At 37.4% G+C, this 20904-nt stretch overlaps 1 protein-coding gene across 1 annotated transcript; it reads right to left on the bottom strand.

Annotated features, from left to right (window-relative positions):
* Positions 1–16773: 16773 nt before the first annotated feature.
* LOC119863890 (putative olfactory receptor 2W6) lies at positions 16774–17703 on the bottom strand. Its single transcript, XM_038583967.1, has one exon. The coding sequence runs from the start codon at positions 17701–17703 to the stop codon at positions 16774–16776; it is 930 nt and encodes a 309-aa protein (XP_038439895.1).
* Between the last annotated feature and the right edge of the window lie 3201 nt (positions 17704–20904).

The following is a 20904-nucleotide window of genomic DNA, read 5'->3' as shown; positions in this document are numbered from 1 at the left end:
TACATGATCTGTAATGAGCATATCAAACTCAACATCCAAGGAATGAATAATTCAATCAAGAAATGAGCACAAGACATGAACAGACATTTCTCCAAAGAGGACATACAAATCACCAACAGACACATGAAAAAATGCTCCACATAAATGCTCCAAAGCAGGGAAATACAAACCAAAACCACAATTAGATACCACCTCACACCAGTCAGAATGGCTAAAATTAACAAATCAAGAAATTACAGATGTTGGCAAGGAGGTGGAAAAAGGGGAACCCTCTTACACTGTTGGTGGGAATGCAAGGTGGTGCAGCCACTCTGGAAAACAGCATGGAGGTTCCTCAAAAAGTTGAAAATAGAGCTATTCTATGACCCAATTGTACTACTGGATCTTTTCCCTAAAGAAGCAAATCTGATCAGAACAGGCACATGTACCCCAACATCTTTGGCAACAATATCCATAGTCGGACTATGGAAAGAACCCAAATGTCCAACAACAGATGAATGCATAAAGAAGATGTTGTATATATACACACAATGGAATGCTACTCAACCATCAAAAAAAAAATCTTGCCATTTGCAATGACATTGATGGAACTAGAGAATATTATGTGAAAATTAGAAAAAATGAAATTAGAGAAAGATAGTTATATAATCTCACTTACATGTGGAATTCAAGAAAAAAAGAGGAAAAAATAAAGCAAGTTGAAATCAGAAAGGGAGACAAATCATAAGAGACTCTTAATCATAGGAAACAAACAGGGTTGCTGGAAAGGAGTGGGGTGGAAGGACGGGGTAACTAGGTGATGAGCATTAAGGAGGGCCTGTGATGTGATGAGCACTTGATATTATATAAGGTATAAGACTGAGGAATCACTGACCTCTACCTCTGAAAACAATAATACATTGTATATTAATTAATTGAATTTAAATAAAAATAAATATTTTTTTTAAAAAAAGACTTGTTCATAGTATTCCTTTATTACCCATTTAAGGTCCCTGAGGTCAGTGCTCATGACCCCTCTTTCATTTCTGATTTTGGCAACTCATTTTTTCTCTCTCTCTCTCTTTCTGTGTAGTCTGACAGGAAGTTCATCAATTTTATTGATTCAGGCTTTGATTTCATTAATCTTTCTGCATTGTTTTCGTGTTTTCAATTTCCTTGGTTTGTACTCTAATTTTTCTTTTCTGCTGGTTGCTTTTAGCCTGTAGCATTTAAACTTATAAATTGGATCCACATTTTATTTTATTTAAAGAGTTATTTATTTTAGAGAGAGCATGAGTAGGAGGGGCAGAGGAATAAGGAGAGAGAATCTCAAGCAGACTCCATGTTAAGCATGGAGCCTGACACAGGATTCAATCTCATGATCCTGAGATCATGGCCTGAGTTTAAATCAAAAGTTGGTTGCTTAACCAAATGTGCCACCTAGGTGCCCCTGGATCCACATTTTAAATTATTGGATATCTCTCTTTACTTAGTTTTGTCTGTTTAATTTGTTAATGACTGTGCAAGTTCAATTTAATTTTCTTACTGAAAATGTTTTCATATTACTTTCTTTTAAATTCTTGTAGTGTAGCTAATGATAGATTGATGCTAAATAATTTCATGGGACATCTGTATTGTATATAGAAAATATATACAATATACACTCATTATGGGATGGCTGGGTGGCATGGTTGATCAAGTGCCTGACTCTTGGTTTTTGCTCAGGTCATTATCTCAGGGTCATGAGATCAAGCCCTATGTGGGGCTCCACGCTCAGTGGGAAGTCTGCTTGAGATTCTTTCCCTCCCTCCTTTCCCTCCCCCTGTTTTCTGTCTCTAAAATAAATAAATAAACCTTTAAAAAAAGAAAGAAAGAAAATCCCTTTGTTATCTTGTTCAATATTTTGAATCTTTTTTTTTAAGATTTTATTTTATTTGTTCATGAGAGACACACACACAGACAGAGAGAGGCAGAGACATAGGCAGAGGGAGAAGCGAGCCTGATGTGGGACTTGATCCCAGACTCCGGGATCATGCTCTGAGCCGAAGACAGATGCTCAACTGCTGAGCCACCCATGTGTCCCAATATTTTGAATCTTAATTTAAACTTCTCTGCAGCAATATTTGAACTCATTATAAATTTTGCATATGTTTGATGTGCCTTTGAAATGGTTTAAGGTCAATCTGTGTCATTTCATTGAGAAACTGGAGAAGATTCATGGAAAGTTATTAGTTTAACATCTTATCTCTGTACTTTTTTTTAAAAAGATTTTATTTATTTATTTATGAGAGACAGAGAGGCAGAGACACAGGCAGAGGGAGAACCAGGCTCCATGTAGGGAGCCTGATGTGGGACTCGATTCTGGGACTACAGGATCACAACCTGAGCCAAAGGCAGATGCCTAACCACTGAGCCACCCAGGCATCCCTTATCTCTGTTCTTAACCTCAAAATATTCATCCTACCTGCCAGAGCTAACTTTTGGAACCAGCAGACAGATGGCTTGAGTGAGATTTTAGGCTCTCTTAGAAATCCAGATCATGTACCTTGAGGGCTTTGTCTCTAGAAGTCAGTAAAATGAGAAAAAATTTAGTGACCCCTAGATCCGATCCTAAAAAGATGTCAACTCTCAGATATAAATTTACTGGTGCTCAAACCCATATGTTAGGAGTGTCTCCACACTGCAATTGAAGTGATATTTACAGATGCATTATTATCATGTTATCCCTGGGCAGATAGCATCTCACGGCTTTCTGTTATACTTGAAATATAAACTCCTTAACATGTCTTCTGAGTCCTGTGTGTTGTGATTCTTACCTACTCCCCCAACGTCACCTCTCTCCCCACTGCATCCACACTACCAATGTCCAAGTTCTTTGACAAGTAAACCTTTTTCCCTCCTCCTCTTCTTGAAACCTATTTTTCTCTAAAACTGTACTCATTTTCTGTCTGCTTCTTTAGCTGAATGATACCACCTTATCCTTTAAGGACTTATGAAGAGAACTCACAGACCCAGAGCACAATGGTGTTTAGGAATGTGAACTCTAGATCCAGGTGGCATGGAGTCAAATACATCTCTGCCACCTAGTTGTGGGGTCATGGTATACTTAACCTTTCTATGCCAGTTTTTCCACCTGCAAAAATATAAATAAGAGGAACTAAGTCATATATTTTTTTTGTGAGGATTAAATAATTCAATATATGAAGAGCTTAGAACAATTCCTGGCATGTAGTACACTCACATGTTAGCTATTAGTACTATTGTTGTTATGGTAAATTGTACCTATGGACTTGTATGTGAATTTGTGCTTACTGTTTTCTCCCATACTGCTCTAGTAGTTCCCAGAGAGCAGAGAATGTGATCATTGCTCTGGAGTGTCTTTAGCAGCATCTAATAAATTAATAGTTGCTAAATGACTTAATTAACATTAGAGTCATGAAATGATTTTGGCTTTCCTACATCAGTTAATATTCTGCAAGATAACTGTTATGAGACTATGCGAGGTGAAAAGTTGTAGACGATGACAAGGATGAAATTACTGGGGATTTTTCTACTTAACACCAAATAATTTATTCAATCTGGTAAGAGGTTATTAATTAAAACACTGGCTTTCAGCTATTAAACCAGAAGGACTAATAGGATCAGTACTTTTCAGGAATATGGTGGAGATATGGTTCTCTCAGTTACACCTGAGTGTGATCCTGCAGGCACTTCAGAAACTATAAAGGGATTGGGATTAATTACAATTTGGCTTCAAAATAAGAAATGTAGAGTTAAAAAATTCCCATTTACTAAGACTGATTACTTCTTACAACCTGAAATATATATGACATTTAGAGAGGCACTGTCAAAAAAAGACACTTCTGTGACCCCACTAGTCAATAGCAAGCTGCTTTACATCCTCATTCTCACTGACTAATATCAGAACACCAAAAACTATTTGTGCGGGAAGTACCAAAGCCATAATTTTCTGTTCCTGCATTAAACTGGGTCCAGACACACTTTGCACCCCCATTTTATTTATTTTATTTTGTTGTTGTTGTTTAGGTTTTCTTTTCATATCACAAATCTAACTCTGCAATCTTGCTAGACTTGTAGAGGAGTAAAGAAAATATGGTTATATTTTCTTGTGTTAGAAATAACACAAAGGATATAGGATGTTTCAAGGAGATGGAGATGAAGGGGTGCTCTCCTGAGCTACAGAAGGAATAGTCTGGTGGTCGAGATAAAACACAAGTCAAATTTATTTGGTTTGTCCACAGTCAGTAATGGTGATCTTCTTGCTGATCTTGCCATTCCTGGACCCAAAGCACTCCACGGCTTCCACAATATTTCTGCCATCTCATACCTTGCCAAAGACCACACACTTGCCATCACACTTAGTCTTGGCAATACAGGTGAGAAACTGGGAGACATTCATGTTGGGTCCAATGTCGGTGATGGACAAGATGCCAAGACCGTAGGCTTCAAGATGGAATTCTCATCATTAACTTCTCCCCACAGATGGAGTTGCTGCCAGTGCCATTATGGTGTGTGAAGTCACCACCCTGGCACATAAATCCTGAAATAATCCTGTGAAAGCAGTAATCTTTACAGTCAAATCCTTTCTCTCCAGTGCTCAGAGCACAAAAGTTTTCTTTTCTTTTCTTTTTTTTAAGATTTTATTTATTTATTTGAGAGAGAGAAAGCATGAGTAGGAGGGGAGGGGCAGAAGGAGAGGAGCAACAGTCTCCCAGCTGAGTATGGAGCCCCACTGGAGACTCCTCCCAGGGCCCTGAGATCATGACCTAAGCCAAAGTCAGACAATTAACAGACTGAGCCACCTAGGTGCCCCAAAGCACAAAAGTTTTCTGCTGTTTTTGGAATTTATCTGTTAACGAACAGCAGCATCTGCAAGGCTCCAATCCTTATTTTAAACAACACTGAGACCAAGCAATAATAAGTTAGCTGCTTGATCCAGGAAATAACAACTAAACAGCTTACTTATCAAGGTTTCCTTCAAGACTTTTGCCTTGCTATGCGCACCAATCCAAAGCTACTATTTTTAAGCTCTGCCCAAACTCAACCCACTCTCTGTTTTGCAAAGTTCACCTCATAATCACATCCCAGGCCTGAAAACTTTATAAATATCCCCCCTAATTTTTCCCTTTTGAGACACCAATAGCACTGTCAAGAGAGTATTTTCCATTTCTTTGATGGGTGTGATAAGTTCAGCTTACTTGATCAGCAGCTGTGAATGGTGGTCTTTCAGGGATTTGACACTGAGTAGATACAGTGTAAGTTTTTGGTGAGCATACACATTAATTCTTATTGAATATATGCCTAGAGATAAATTTTGTGGTCAGAGAATAGGCATATGATATCTTGTCAAGTAATGGCCTCCTCCCTAAATCCATGTCTTATAGTTCCCCCACATATTAGCTATGTGAGTAGCTTCAGCCAGTGGGACATTATAAACATGACATTAGCGGAAATTTGAAAAGTGAGTGTCCTTTTGTAACACAGATGCCATATGAAGAAGCCTGGGTTAGTTTGTTGAAGACATATAATCAACAGCCATCACTAGACATATGAGTGAAATCATTTTAGAATATCTGGTCCCAGATGAGCCATAATACTGTAGTGTCATTACCCAGTCTTGTCTTCCCTGAACAAGGCTAGTTGGAAGAATCATCTGGCTGAACTCAGCTCAGGTAGCTGATGCAGGAAATCGTAAACAAAGAATTACTGTTTTAAGCCACTAAACTTTGAGATGGTTAGTTAATATGGCAATAGATAACTGATATGGTATATACTAACTTTAATGGAAACTGCCAAACAGCTTTCTGAAACGGTTGTACCATTTCAACACTCTCATTTAGCATTAGAGGAGAGTTCAAGTTGCTTCACATTCTCACCAACACTTGGTGTTGTTCTCCTTGTGTTTTTAGCCATTATTCATAGTAGGATCTTATTGCACTTTTTTGGATGAGTACTGAGTTGAGCACCTCTTCATACATTTGCTAGCCATTTAGATCTCTTTCTGTGAAGTTCTTGTTCAGGTTAATTGCCCATTGAAAAAAATGTCAATATTTTTCTTTTTAGTATTGATGCTGGAGTTCTTTCTAGTTTAGGAGTCTATCAGGTACATGGAAGGGAAGTATTTTCTCCAGTACTCAGTGGCATGCCCTTCGCTGTTCTCAACAGTGTCTTTTAATGATCGGAAGTTTTAAATTTTGATGAATTCTAACTTATTTTTTTCATATATTGTTAGTACTTCTTATATCCTGTTGAAGTCTTCATTTACCAAGGCTATGAAGACATTTTTCTATGTTCTCTTTTCCAAGCTTGTAGTAGGGTGTCATCATGATGTTCACCAATTTTTTCTTCCCCATGTACATATAATGCCATTCCCCTAATAATATATGCACATACTGCCATTTCCCCCCTTGAATCTGGATTGGCTGGCCTACTGGCTCACCTGACCAGTAGTATGCTGTGAAAGTAGACATTCTGGAACTTTGGAGTTTTGGTCATAAAAAGTTTTAAAGCTTACACCATTTTTTTAAAAAAGATTTTATTTATTTATTCCTGAGAGACACAGAGAGAAAGAGGCAGAGACAAGGGAGAGGGAGAAGCAGGCTCCATTCAGGGAGTCCGACGTGGGACTGGATCCTGGGTCTCCAGGATCACGCTGAAGGCGGCGCTAAACCGCTGAGCCACCCGGACTGCCCCCACCATGTTTTTTTTTTTTGGAACATTCACACTAGAGGAAGCCAGCAGGCATGTTAGAAGTCTACCCTGAGACTACTTGGTAGAGAAGGAGCGCTCCCAGTATTTCAACCATTGCAGACAAAACACCGGGCAGGAAAGTGAAACGGCATATTGAATATTTTGTCCCCGAAAGATGCTACATGAAGAAGAAAAGAGGCTCCACATATGGTCCCATTTGAGCTGTGACAGCCATTTCTTACCTTTTAAGCCATCCCCACTGAGGTCCCACACATCATAAAACAGAAATGAGTGTTCCTGGAAGTCCTGTCTCAACCAAAACTGACAAGTGGCTGTGGCTCAGGGCTACTCTAGAGTGGTGTTGCATTTAGGGTGGGTTATTACTGGGTCATTCGTGGTATCACCTTTTATATTTGTTACTATATTCTTGTTGAACCCTAGGGAAAATTTGGGCAGGGCCTATTGTGTCTTGTGCCTCTCCCACTGGACTTACAAGTCTAGTATTTCTATTTTTTTTCACAGAACTGATATTACACTAATAAAGATAATGTAGTATGAGTTTTCAGAAAAGAAGACTTTCCTCAAAAATGTACAGCACCCGGTGGCTTAGTTGGTTAAGCATCCAGTTTCAGCTCAGGTTGTAATCTCAGGGTCTTGAGATCAAGTCTTGCCTCAGGATCTCCTCTCAGGGAGGAGTATGCTTCTCCCCCTTTCCTGCTATCCTCCCCCATGCTCTCTTTCTAAATAAATAAGTATATCTCTTAACAAGAAATGTGCTGTTCCTCAAACAAAGATAATATTTGTTATTCCTCAAATAATCCAGGAAATTTCCAGGGCTCAAATATTTCTAATGATTAATTTAGTCTGACTGTATTGTTTCCTGACACTATTATGATATGATCATGTTGGGATGTTTGCTATCAGTCCATAGTATGAAAGGCACCTTACCACATTTTATAGAATTTTTATGTGGAGATTAAAACAGGAAAACTAAATTAGCTAATATCATTACTGTTAAATAATATTAGTAAAGTTTATAAACAAGTATAGATTCAAAGTGGAAATAATTTGGCAATAACTTTGAATCTTTCCAAAGCCATTTTAGGGCAACTTAACCATTTGTTCAGAGTTTTGATGATTTAAGGAGGAAGAGTCAAAATCTGGGAGTTACCCCTGTTCTGTGAGGCCAAACAACTGCACACCATGGGGGGCGATAGGCCCACAGTCAGCCCTCCATCCTGGGGTGACTCACTCTCCCTTCCCACTACACATGGTCCTCCCTCACTGGCTGCTCTTTTCAACCACATACACTTTCAAACATCTGCACAATCAGCTTGCCTTTTAACAGTTAAAGCAAGCTATTACATTAATGCAAATACAGTATTAATAACTGTTTAAACAACCCCCTTAGATTTATAGAATAATTCATATTTTACAGCTAAATAACTAGGAGTCAAATAGGTTAAGTAGCATAAGCAAGGATACACATTTAAACTATGACAGAGTTGGGATTCAATTCTAACTTTCAGTAACTAGTCTATGCTCTTTCCACTGCTCTTTATTGAAGGAAAATAAAAGTTAAAGACTTGAAGGGAAAGGAAAAGGGTATTTTCTGAAATCCAGGGCTAAGTCTGGATCCTAACAATTACTGTATACACCATGAGAAATTAATGATTAGTGTCTATTCAGAAGGCGAAATGTTTTCCTAATTTCTAGGACATCTGATAATTTCATGGAAACCTGTATCCAACCTCTGAAAAGGGTATCACTGCATACAAATGGGGAATCAAACTGAGGTATTTATTCTATGTTAACTAACTGGAATTAAAATAAAAACTTAAAAAGATCGAAAAAATAAACTAAGGTGTCTAAAGATTAAACAGCTTAATCATTGTATACATAAACCACATCTTCTTTATCCATTCATCTTTCGTTCAATGGAATATTACTCAGCTATTAGAAATGACAAATACCCACCATTTGATTCAACGTGGATGGAACTGGAGGGTATTATGCTGAGTGAAGTAAGTCAGTCGGAGAAGGACAAACATTATATGTTCTCATTCATTTGGGGAATATAAATAATAGTGAAAGGGAAAATAAGGGAAGGGAGAAGAAATGTGTGGGAAATATCAGAAAGGGAGACAGAACGTAAAGACTGCTAACTCTGGGAAACGAACTAGGGGTGGTAGAAGGGGAGGAGGGCGGGGGGTGGGAGTGAATGGGTGACGGGCACTGGGTGTTATTCTGTATGTTAGTAAATTGAACACCAATAAAAAAATAAATTAAAAAAAATAAAATAAAATAAACAGCTTAATCATAAGATGTTTGAATCGAATATAAAATTAATTCCATCTGGACTAATGTTTGCAGTGATTCGGAAGTCACTTTTGGGCATAATGTGTAGATTAGATTATGCTTCTAAGTCAGAAAATGTTATAGTGATGAAATCTTTATATACTTTTGGATAACACAGGTTTGACCTATATGGGTTCACTCACACAGATTTTTTTTTATAAATACAATTCAGTGCTGCTAATGTATTTTCTCTTCCTTAAGATTTTCTTTTTTTTCCTTAAGATTTTCTTAATAATATTTTCTTTTCTTTAGCTTATTTTACTGTGAGAATAAGTATAAAATACATGTAACATACAAGATATGTGTTAATGGACTATTTATATTATTGGTAAGGTTTCTGGTTAGCAGTATACTATTCATAGTCAGCTTTTAAGGAAGTCAAAAGTTATGCGCAGATTTTCAACTCCATCAGGGTGTCGGTGGTCCTAAGCCCCACATTGTTCAAGGGTCAACTGTATTGTCTACTCACAGTCTGAGAGGTTTCTGCACTAACAGGGTCAGAAATTCTCATTTGTGCATCATAACATATCGATAATTACTCCCTTGACGGAATTAATTTGTTCAGCCTCAAAAGAATTAGGGCTAGCGCTAATATTTTACATGGGATTCAGGATCCTACAGTATAATACATTTCAAATATATATGATTTGCAGTTATTAACCAACATTCATCAGCAAATGAATGCAATAAATTTATTTTGCCAAAATATATCAAGCAACGTTTTTTATTCACCTGTACAAGAATAAATATATCATCTGTGTCTTGTTTTTAAGCAAAAGTTGATGAAATTAAAGAGAAACATAGTTTCACAGTCGTAGCTGTATATTTTCATATATATATTAATTGCTTTCTCAGTATTTGGTAGAAATAGAAAAAAAAACAGTAATGACACAGATGTTCTGAACACTATCAACCATCTTGACCTAAATGATACTGATGTCACAGGCCACCTTGGCAGAGAATTGTCCTCAGAACGTAACTGCAGCTTGTTTTCACTACGGCAAGTTTCAAGGGGAGGTCTCTGGGAAGAAGAAAGGCCTCGTAGCACCTTCAAACCTGCACAACGGACACCTTCCTTTCCTGCAACAGTTGTCAAAAGAAATGGCAACCTCAGTGGGCACACTGTCTGGCGGGTGGTAACCATCCAGAACTTTCATGAAGATGCCTGTGTGAAGTCTCTAAGAAATCATCTGACTAAAAATTTTCATAGGAATTCAACATTTTTGTTATCTTGGGTAAGCACATATTTGATGTCATAGAATAATGAAACTTCTCATTTTACTTTTCTATGATTGTCTCTATCGGGACTCTTTAGATAACGTTTATAAAGAAGCTTGCCATATTCCCCTAACATAAGGCATAATTTGCATGGCAATAACACTAGTTAACACATTAAAAATTATCGCAGAAAAAATATGGTAGAAAGATTATGGTAGAGACAGATTTTTTGCTTTTCAGATAGCCAATCAATTCTGGACTTTCAGAACTATCAATTACACAAAGCAAAATAAAAAAAATGTTTTCTTCATAAAGAAGAAAATACTGGCATTGTTAACAAAAAGAATTGGAAAGAAGTTACTTTTTAGGCTTACAAAGTAAGTATATTTTTTAACTTAAATTTTATTATCAACTGCAACTGATAATTTCACACAAAATGGATGTGAAAAGTCTTTGGAGTTTTGTAAGCCCTCCCTACATTGATAAATATTATTTTTAATAAGCTGATATTCTTCTATTATGAATTCACTGTTTTGAATGGTTATTTTTTAAATTATCCTCTAAGACAATAAAATACATAAATGAAAAGAAATTTGAATTTAGAATTACAGACCAATATCCCTGATGAACATGGATGCAAAAATTCTCAACAAGATACTGGCCAATAGGATCCAACAGTACATTAAAAAAATTATTCACCATGACCAAGTAGGATTTATCCCTGGGACACAAGGCTGGTTCAACACCCGTAAAACAATCAATGTGATTCATCATATCAGCAAGAGAAAAACTAAGAACCATATGATCCTCTCATTGGATGCAGAGAAAGCATTTGACAAAATACAGCATCCATTCCTGATCAAAACTCTTCAGAGTGTAGGGATAGAGGGAACATTCCTCGACATCTTAAAAGCCATCTATGAAAAGCCCACAGCAAATATCATTCTCAATGGGGAAGCACTGGGAGCCTTTCCCCTAAGATCAGGAACAAGACAGGGATGTCAACTCTCACCACTGCTGTTCAACATAGTACTGGAAGTCCTAGCCTCAGCAATCAGACAACAAAAAGACATTAAAGGCATTCAAATTGGCAAAGAAGAAGTCAAACTCTCCCTCTTTGCCGATGACATGATACTCTACATAGAAAACCCAAAAGTCTCCACCCCAAGATTGCTAGAACTCATACGACAATTCGGTAGCGTGGCAGGATACAAAATCAATGCCCAGAAGTCAGTGGCATTTCTATACACTAACAATGAGACTGAAGAAAGAGAAATTAAGGAGTCAATCCCATTTACAATTGCACCCAAAAGCATAAGATACCTAGGAATAAACCTAACCAAAGATGTAAAGGATCTATACCCTCAGAACTATAGAACACTTCTGAAAGAAATTGAGAAAGACACAAAGAGATGGAAAAATATTCCATGCTCATGGATTGGCAGAATTAATATTGTGAAAATGTCAATGTTACCCAGGGCAATATACACGTTTAATGCAATCCCTATCAAAATACCATGGACTTTCTTCAGAGAGTTAGAACAAATTATTTTAAGATTTGTGTGGAATCAGAAAAGACCCCGAATAGCCAGGGGAATTTTAAAAAAGAAAACCATATCTGGGGGCATCACAATGCCAGATTTCAGGTTGTACTACAAAGCTGTGGTCATCAAGACAGTGTGGTACTGGCACAAAAACAGACACATAGATCAGTGGAACAGAATAGAGAATCCAGAAGTGGACCCTGAACTTTATGGGCAACTAATATTCGATAAAGGAGGAAAGACTATCCATTGGAAGAAAGACAGTCTCTTCAATAAATGGTGCTGGGAAAATTGGACATCCACATGCAGAAGAATGAAACTAGACCACTCTCTTTCACCATACACAAAGATAAACTCAAAATGGATGAAAGATCTAAATGTGAGACAAGATTCCATCAAAATCCTAGAGAAGAACACAGGCAACACCCTTTTTGAACTCGGCCATAGTAACTTCTTGCAAGATACATCCACGAAGGCAAAAGAAACAAAAGCAAAAATGAACTATTGGGACTTAATCAAGATAAGAAGCTTTTGCACAGCAAAGGATACAGTCAACAAAACTCAAAGACAACCTACAGAATGGGAGAAGATATTTGCAAATGACATATCAGATAAAGGGCTAGTTTCCAAGATCTATAAAGAACTTATTAAACTCAACACCAAAGAAACAAACAATCCAATCATGAAATGGGCAAAAGACATGAAGAGAAATCTCACAGAGGAAGACATAGACATGGCCAATATGCATATGAGAAAATGCTCTGCATCACTTGCCATCAGGGAAATACAAATCAAAACCACAATGAGATACCACCTCACACCAGTGAGAATGGGGAAAATTAACAAGGCAGGAAACAACAAATGTTGGAGAGGATGTGGAGATAGGGGAACCCTCTTGCACTGTTGGTGGGAATGAGAACTGGTGCAGCCACTCTGGAAAACTGTGTGGAGGTTCCTCAAAGAGTTAAAAATAGACCTGCCCTACGACCCAGCAATTGCACTGCTGGGGATTTACCCCAAAGATACAGATGCAGTGAAACGCCGGGACACCTGCACCCCGATGTTTATAGCAGCAATGGCCACGATAGCCAAACTGTGGAAGGAGCCTCGATGTCCAACGAAAGATGAATGGATAAAGAAGATGTGGTTTATGTATACAATGGAATATTACTCAGCTATTAGAAACGACAAATACCCACCATTTGCTTCAACGTGGATGGAACTGGAGGGTATTATGCTGAGTGAAGTAAGCCAGTCGGAGGACAAACATTATATGTTCTCATTCATTTGGGGAATATAAATAATAGTGAAAGGGAATATAAGGGAAGGGGGAAGAAATGTGTGGGAAATATCAGAAAGGGAGACAGAACGTAAAGACTGCTAACTCTGGGAAACGAACTAGGGGTGGTGGAAGGGGAGGAGGGCGGGGGGTGGGAGTGAATGGGTGACGGGCACTGGGGGTTATTCTGTATGTTAGTAAATTGAACACCAATAAAAAAAAAAAAAAGAAATTTGAATTTATCTTAAAAAAAAAACCCACTTCTAAAGATAGTAAAAACTGAGATCCAACAGAAGAATTACTTTGGTATCAAAAGTATATTGTGGTACCAAAAGATAGTATATTGTGATAGAGTATGTGGTTTCTTGTGAAAAATCTTGAATATGTCTACAGGGAGTACACCAGGAATGAGAGGAAGATCATACATGATAAAAAAATTCATATAATTTATTTTATAATCAGTGTATGACACTCATTCCATATTCACATTTGTTCTGTTATACCTCTTTAAATTACTTCAGCTGGATGTTGGACCTCTCGAAACAAAATAAGCCTTTTTCTTTTTGATTCTGTCTTAAGAATACTCCCAATAAATTATGTCAAGACAGGGACTCCTGTGTAGCTCAGTCGGTTAAGTGTCTGCCTTCAGCTCAGGCCATGATCTCAGGGTCCTGGGATGGAGGTCTGCTTCAGCTCCCTGCTCAGCAGGGAGTCTGCTTCTCCCTCTCCCTCTGCCCACCCTCCTTTCCCTCTCCTTTCCCCTCCCTGTGCTCATGCTCTGTCTCAAATAAATAAATAAAAATTAAAAAAAATTATGTCAAGACAAATATTGTGTACAATACAGATTATGCAAAATAAATGTGCCTTTTAAGATATTAAGTCACCATTGATATTTTCTTAAATACAAAAGAAAAAGAAGTATAGAAGTGGAGGCTATTTTTTAATCACCAGATCTGTAACACATATTATGGGATGCTATAGCACCACAAGAGTAGAATTCTAAGCATTACCTAACTTAAATCTCCAGTGTTGAGAAATGATGTATGCAACTCTGCACCAAAGGCAAAAGTAATATTCATTTAAGGTATTTCTTACCTGCATATTGTTAAAAGTAATTTCCACTTTCAATGTAAAATTCCTATTCTATAAATATAATCCTTCCCACTCACATTCACAAAGGTCATCTTATAACTTTCCAGCATATCTATGATTTGTAAACATTTTATTACACTCATATTTACAGAAGCTTTAAAAAAATACTGTCACTGGTGGAGCACCAACCAGTTGGTTAAGTGCCAACTCTTGATTCTGGCTCCGGTCATGATCTCAGAGTCCTGAGACTGAGCTCTGTGCTGGGTGTGGAGCCTGTTTAAGATTCTCTTTCTCCCTCTGCCACTTCCCCACTTGTGTGTGTGTGTGTGTGTGTGTGTGTGTGTGTGCGCCACGCGCACACACTCTCTTTCTCTTAAAAATGTATTTTCACTGGTTTTGATAGTCTATTAACAATTGGAAATGAATAACAAATAAGCAATAATGAAATGGGGCCTTTGAAGGCATTGTACAGAAGAAAATCAATTCAATGAGGAGGGGAAAGATACCTTTGTTAAGTCAATCTAAAGAGGTTTAAAATTCTGAACTGTTGTTACTGTCCAAACTCTAGACCATGGCAGAATGCATGGTAATTCCCCTCAAGTTTATGATTCCTATGTAGGAAAAGAAAATATTTTCTTCTCTAAAAGTTGGGGATGATTTTTGATACATATAGAGATTTCTCAATGGCTTTTTCTCATCTCTTACCATAGAGCTTACATTGAATTAAGAAAAAAATTATAGGGGCAGCCTGGGTGGCTCAGCGGTTTAGCGCAGCCTCCAGCCCAGGGCGTGATCCTGGAGATCTGGGATCGAGTCCCACGTCGGGCTCCCTGCATGGTGCCTGCTTCTCCCTCTCCCTGTGTCTCTGCCTCTCTCTCTCACTCTCTCTCTCTCTGTGTCTCTCATAAATGAATGAATAAAATCTTTAAAAAAAATTATAAAACATTTGACAACAAATGTAAATTCAGGCAGTATGTTGTGATAGATCCACTTGTAATGTTGAAGAACAGACAGAACTAGTGCATCAAAGTGAAGGATTGATTTCTGAATGTAATTAATCAGTTAAAATTAATAAGCATCCGAAACTATTACTGCTTGCTTACTATCTACAAGGCATTTTAATAACAACTTAATACATGAAATGGTGCTAAAAAAGGATTAAAAATATAGTAGCCTTGTGATCAAGGAACTTACATACTAATAGACATATAAATATAGTAATATTAACTAGAAAAACTGTCATTTCAGTGTATAAAAATGCAACTGGTAAAGAGGAGGGACAGAACATTTTTAAATCAAGGAGACTCAGATAATTTTACAAATATTATGTGAATTTAAGCTAACCACTGGAGCATGGGACATATTTGGACAGAGGATTTGCATGGGCACTGTGGAAAGGGGTGATGTCATGGTATTAACGGTCAAAGAAAAATGAGTTTCTGAAAGGTAGAATTCTCTTATAGGGTCTACAGCATCTCCAGCATGCTGGGAGGACTATACAAGTAGATAAAGAAAACAGGGCTGGGGTTGATTATTAATTAGGTGACCTGTACATGCATTATACATTCAGTAGCAAAAGCTGCGTTATTCAGTGGATAACAGCTAAGGTGCAGACTTGTACACACCACTTCTGAACCCCACTTATCTTCCGTGTGACCTGGATTAATTTACATGGGATCTATACCATAGTTTTGTCACATAAAAAAATCAATATGAAAATATTTATATCCTTTTATTAAGAGTTTTGAGACTATAGACTTAGTTTTATAACATAAATAAGATATATGGTTTACTTTGTAGGGGAAAATATATGCTTCAGTAGAAAATTATGCATTGTCTAGACTCTAGAGGTACCTTTGAGTTATCTGATTCTTATTCTGTGTAAATGATATATATTATTATTAATTGTAAATTATAGATGATAAGCTGAAAGCAATAGAAAATAACTCTTGTCAATGACATGTGAACTCAGTTCTGTTAAGTTGAAATGGAACTGGTTTCTCTCCCCATAGCAAAAGAAGCAATTTTTTTGTCTCCTTTTGCACATTCATTTCAACATTCCTTCACTTCTTACAAATTTATTCTTTTTGACTTTTAATTTTTATAAGGTTTAAAAAAAATAATCTCCACACTCAACTTGGGATTCCAACTCCCAACCTTGAGATCAAGAATTATAGGCTCCACTGACTGAGCCAGCCAGATATCCCTTGACTTTTTTTTAAAGCTGGTTATTAAGTTTGCCTGATTCCTTTATTAATTGAGCCGAATAAAATATTTAACACATGTTTATTTTATATCTACATGAAAATCTTTTCACTGTTCTTCTAAGACTTAATTCTTTTTTACTAAATATTATTTGCTAAGATAGGTCCATATTTTGCGTGGCTATGGTTGGTTCCTGTTGACTCTGGATACACTTCAGGGCATTTATCCATATTTTTAAAAACCCAAGCATTTGACACATGGGTTAATTTTATTATAAGCACTAAAAAAAAAAAAAAAAAAAAAAAAAAAAAGCACTAAGTAAATAGCAGTGTTTGAAAAAAAAAATCACCTAGGACTGCATAACTAGTAGCACATTGTTGCTTCTGCTCATTGTTGCCTCCCCAAAACCTTTTTCAGTGCCCCTTTTACCTCTTTATTCCTTAAGGTGTATATGAGTGGATTTAACATAGGAGTCACTAGGTTGTAGAAGAGGGTGAGAAACTTGCCTTGGTCCTGAGAGGAGCTGTTTCCTGGCTGCATGTACATATAAATGATGCTCCCATAGAATAAGGAGACCACGGTGAGGTGGGAGCTGCAGGTATTGAATGCCTTCCAGCGGCCAGCAGCAGACTTGATCTTCAGCACTGCTGCAGTGATATAGCCATAGGACAGGAGAATAAGAACGAGGGGCAGGAGGACGATGAGAATGGCAAAGGTAAAGGCCAGCATTTCTACTGCACGGGCGTCCACACAAGCCATCTTAATCAGTGCTGGCATTTCACAGAGGAAGTGATTGATCCGGAGCCGGCCACATCTGGGAAGAGTCATTGTGAGTGGGGACATGACGATGGCATTGACCAGTCCGCTCCCCCAGGCCACAGCCACCAGTCGTAAACACAGCTGGGGGTGCATAATGACCAGATAGTGGAGGGGTTTGCAGACTGCAGCATAGCGGTCATAGGCCATCACAGCCAGGAGGATGCACTCAATGCTCCCCACAGAAAGGAAGGAGAAAAGCTGGACCACACAGCCAGCATAGCTGATGGTCTTGTCAGGGCCCCAGAGGTTCACCAGCATCTGTGGGATACAACTAGTACTGAAGCAGAGATCTAGAAAGGAAAGATTGGCCAGAAAGAAGTACATTGGGGTATGAAGTCGAGAGTCTAATATACACACAAGGATTATGGTTGAATTTCCCAACACAGCTACTGTATACAGAGTAAAATTTACTATGAAGAGCACTAGCTCCAGCTTGGGACGATCAGAGAAGCCCACTAAAATAAAACCATACTCTGAGCTGCCATTGGATTTTTCCATGGTCTTCCTTTCACATCGTCTGTATACCTGGTAAGAATAAAATGAATACTTGATCTATATTTTATGAAAGCCAATGAATGTTAGGAATATTAAGGAACAGATAAGCCATCAAGTCTAGCAACCCATTCTATACTAGGATAGCTTCTGCCCAGCTACATAAACCATTCATCATTTGTTCAAACACAAAACACAAATTATTTTACTGTTGGGAAATTCCAACTTATAATCATCATCCTTTTTATTAAGTAGGAATTTTTTCCTTCATTCATAAGTATTTCAACTTTATTGACTATACATCATTTCTAATCTCTCTTTATGCAACAGCCATTTAAATATTTTCAACTCAACTAAACTAAATTTTCTTTAGGCCAAGAAGTTGAATTTCCCACAACGATTCTCCCTATAACAGGTTATCAAGTCTGTTTTCAGCTTGTAATTATCTTCCACATACCCTCAATGTTGACAAATGACCTTCTGGAACTGCGACAACCAGGGCTAAGTTCAGTATCCAAGATGAGATTTGAAAAACACAAAATACAGGGAAACCAGTGCCTATCATGAGTTGGATATTTTTTTTCAAAGATTTTATATGTTTATTAGAGAGAGAGAGCACAAGCAGGGGGAGGTACAGAGGAAGAGGGAGAAGCAGACTCCCCACTGAGCACATAGCTGGATGTGGGCTCCATCCAAGGACCCTGAGATCATGACCCGACCTGAAGTCAGACATTCAACCAACTGAGCCACCCACATGCTCTGGATGTTACATTCTTACTAAGATGCCAAAAGTTGGGATGCCTGGGTGGCTCAGGCGTGGCTCTCTGCCTTCGGTTGAGGGTGCGGCCTGGAGTCCCGGATGGAGTGCCACATCTGGCTCCCTGCATGGAGCCTGCTTCTCCCTCTGCCTATGTCTCTGCCTCTCTCTGTGTGTGTCTGTAATGAATAAATAAATAAAATCTTAAAAAAAATAAATAAATAAAATCTTAAAAAGAAAAAAGATGCCAAAAGTCTGCAGTTACTTCATAGTGTCAATGTTATCTTTTTACTTAGGTTATAATTGGATCTACTAAATATTCACTTATTCCTATGAAATGCTGTCAACTCGGATCTCTTTCATTCATTTCTTTGAAAGAAAAAGACCTTCTGAAGTGTAGAATTCCAGGATCAGGGAAGATATTGTGTCCAGTAATAAAATGGCAACTTTGGGTATATTTGTCTTCTGGTAGTCTTTTAGAAACATTAAAACAACATGATTAGCTTGCAGAAGAGAGATGGGTAGCAATAGGAAGGAATGGAGAAAGAAGGAAGGAGACTGTAGCACGCAGAAAAAAATTAAATAGTAAATTGAAAAAGATTGACCCTAATATGGCTAACAAGAATAAGGAGATAAGGTTCATAAAAAACAGACTCATAGTTGGAATAGAAGATCCTAGGATAATTATGACCCAACAATGAAAGGGAGACAAGTATGAAAATAGCAGAATAGCAGAAGGAAGGAAATAAATGGAATTCAGACCACATTGACTCCTTGATAATAGAAGCAAAAATAAGAAGACTAAAATTATTAAATGGACATGATAAAATATCTACTCTGTTGTGTGATCTAGAGAATCTAGGGCTGCTTCAATTAGTAATAATATATTCAACTAGTAAGCTGGAAAAAAATAAAGAGTAGAACACAAATTGTGTGTTGTTGTCACAAATGTTTTAATTTTCAAATAAAATACTTACCTTGGGTGAAAACTTCTCAACTTTAAAGTTCTTACAGTAAATTTATTTTCCACAGCCAAATACATTATACCAGAGTAAAAGAAAGTTTTCTTAGTTTTCTCTAATCATTTAGGCTTACCTGGCTGTAACTTTCCCAAGGGATTTAGGGAGAATACGTAGTAATGTTTTTTCCTCAGCTTGGGATTTGTTACTTGGGATTTTGTGGAAGATTGTGCAGTTAATATAAGTGGAAAATAACAATGGGGTGATGTGAGACGAATGCACCAGAAATCATAGAGAAGTAGTTACAAAGATCTCAAGTTGTCCAGAGAAGGGATGACATGCAAGCCCTGAACTGATTTGCATGTGTTACATTCTAGTTTCTTCCTGAAGAGATGTAAAAGCTGTGTGATTTTTTTCCCAATGATTTGACTAAAGTGATAGAATAATGGTATATCCTTGCCTCAGAGGAAAAGTAAAATGGAGTAATTTCCATAGGGTAGTTAAATTATAGAGAAAAGAGGCAATTGCAATAGGAAACTAGCATTAGCATCCTTTCCTCTCTGCCCACCATTTGGGGAAAATACCCAGCCTTCAGAAGACTTTCAGGAGCCTTTAACCAAAACCCAAGGCAAAGACTTCCTGCTGACCCCAGAAGATAACCAACACAGATTTGAATGCTCTTATAGATCCAGATAGAAAAAAAATGGAGGACTAATTTCTTAGCATCAAATACAGTGCCTAGAGGTTGGCATAGCATGTTTCCTTGTTGAGATCACAGGGACTGCGTACTCCTTTGGGTAATTAGCAGGGCTGCAGAAGACACTAGAATATATTCTTAGGAGAAATCTTGGAATAACACCAGATGATTAGAAATCAAAACTCTTAGATTATTTTCTTGGTTTCTATTTGGAGTCATATCCTCAAAATTTGATCTTTTATTTTTGTAGTTAACTATTTCTGATGTTTAGTGGGGCAAAAAAACTTCAGGTTTGGCAATATAGAGCAATTATGAGCAGCTTTTGAACACCTCTTTATCCTTAAAGTGAGATTTAGTCTGTTTTCTGAGGAAAAAAAATTTAAAGTCTAATTTCTTTCCATCTTAATATAATTTTCAAAAGGATAACACAAAAGAGTATGTCAAGTTTCCCTCTGTCACTTGATTTGTAATTTTTATTTTCACTTAGATTGGTTAAAGTTCTTGGAATATAGTAAACATAAAATAAATATTTGGAATTTGATCAATTGATACTCTTTAAATTATATTCAAACAAAAAATGGAAACCACACAGATTACCCTTGGGAGAAAGTAAAATTGCCCCCAAGAAACTCCAAAATGATAACATCACCTCTTGGAACCAGTGAAATCAAGGACTAGAGAGAGTCTTCTAAGAGTGATGATAGCCTAAGAGTAACCATGAATCATATTCCCTGATGTGACGTATTCCAGCTTATACATTTTCCCCAAACTGCTGTTATTTGAAACTCATGACT

Source organism: Canis lupus, chromosome 35 (genome assembly GCF_011100685.1).
Source record: "Canis lupus familiaris isolate Mischka breed German Shepherd chromosome 35, alternate assembly UU_Cfam_GSD_1.0, whole genome shotgun sequence".
Lineage (NCBI taxonomy): Eukaryota > Metazoa > Chordata > Mammalia > Carnivora > Canidae > Canis > Canis lupus.
This window is presented reverse-complemented; position numbering and strand designations above follow the sequence as displayed.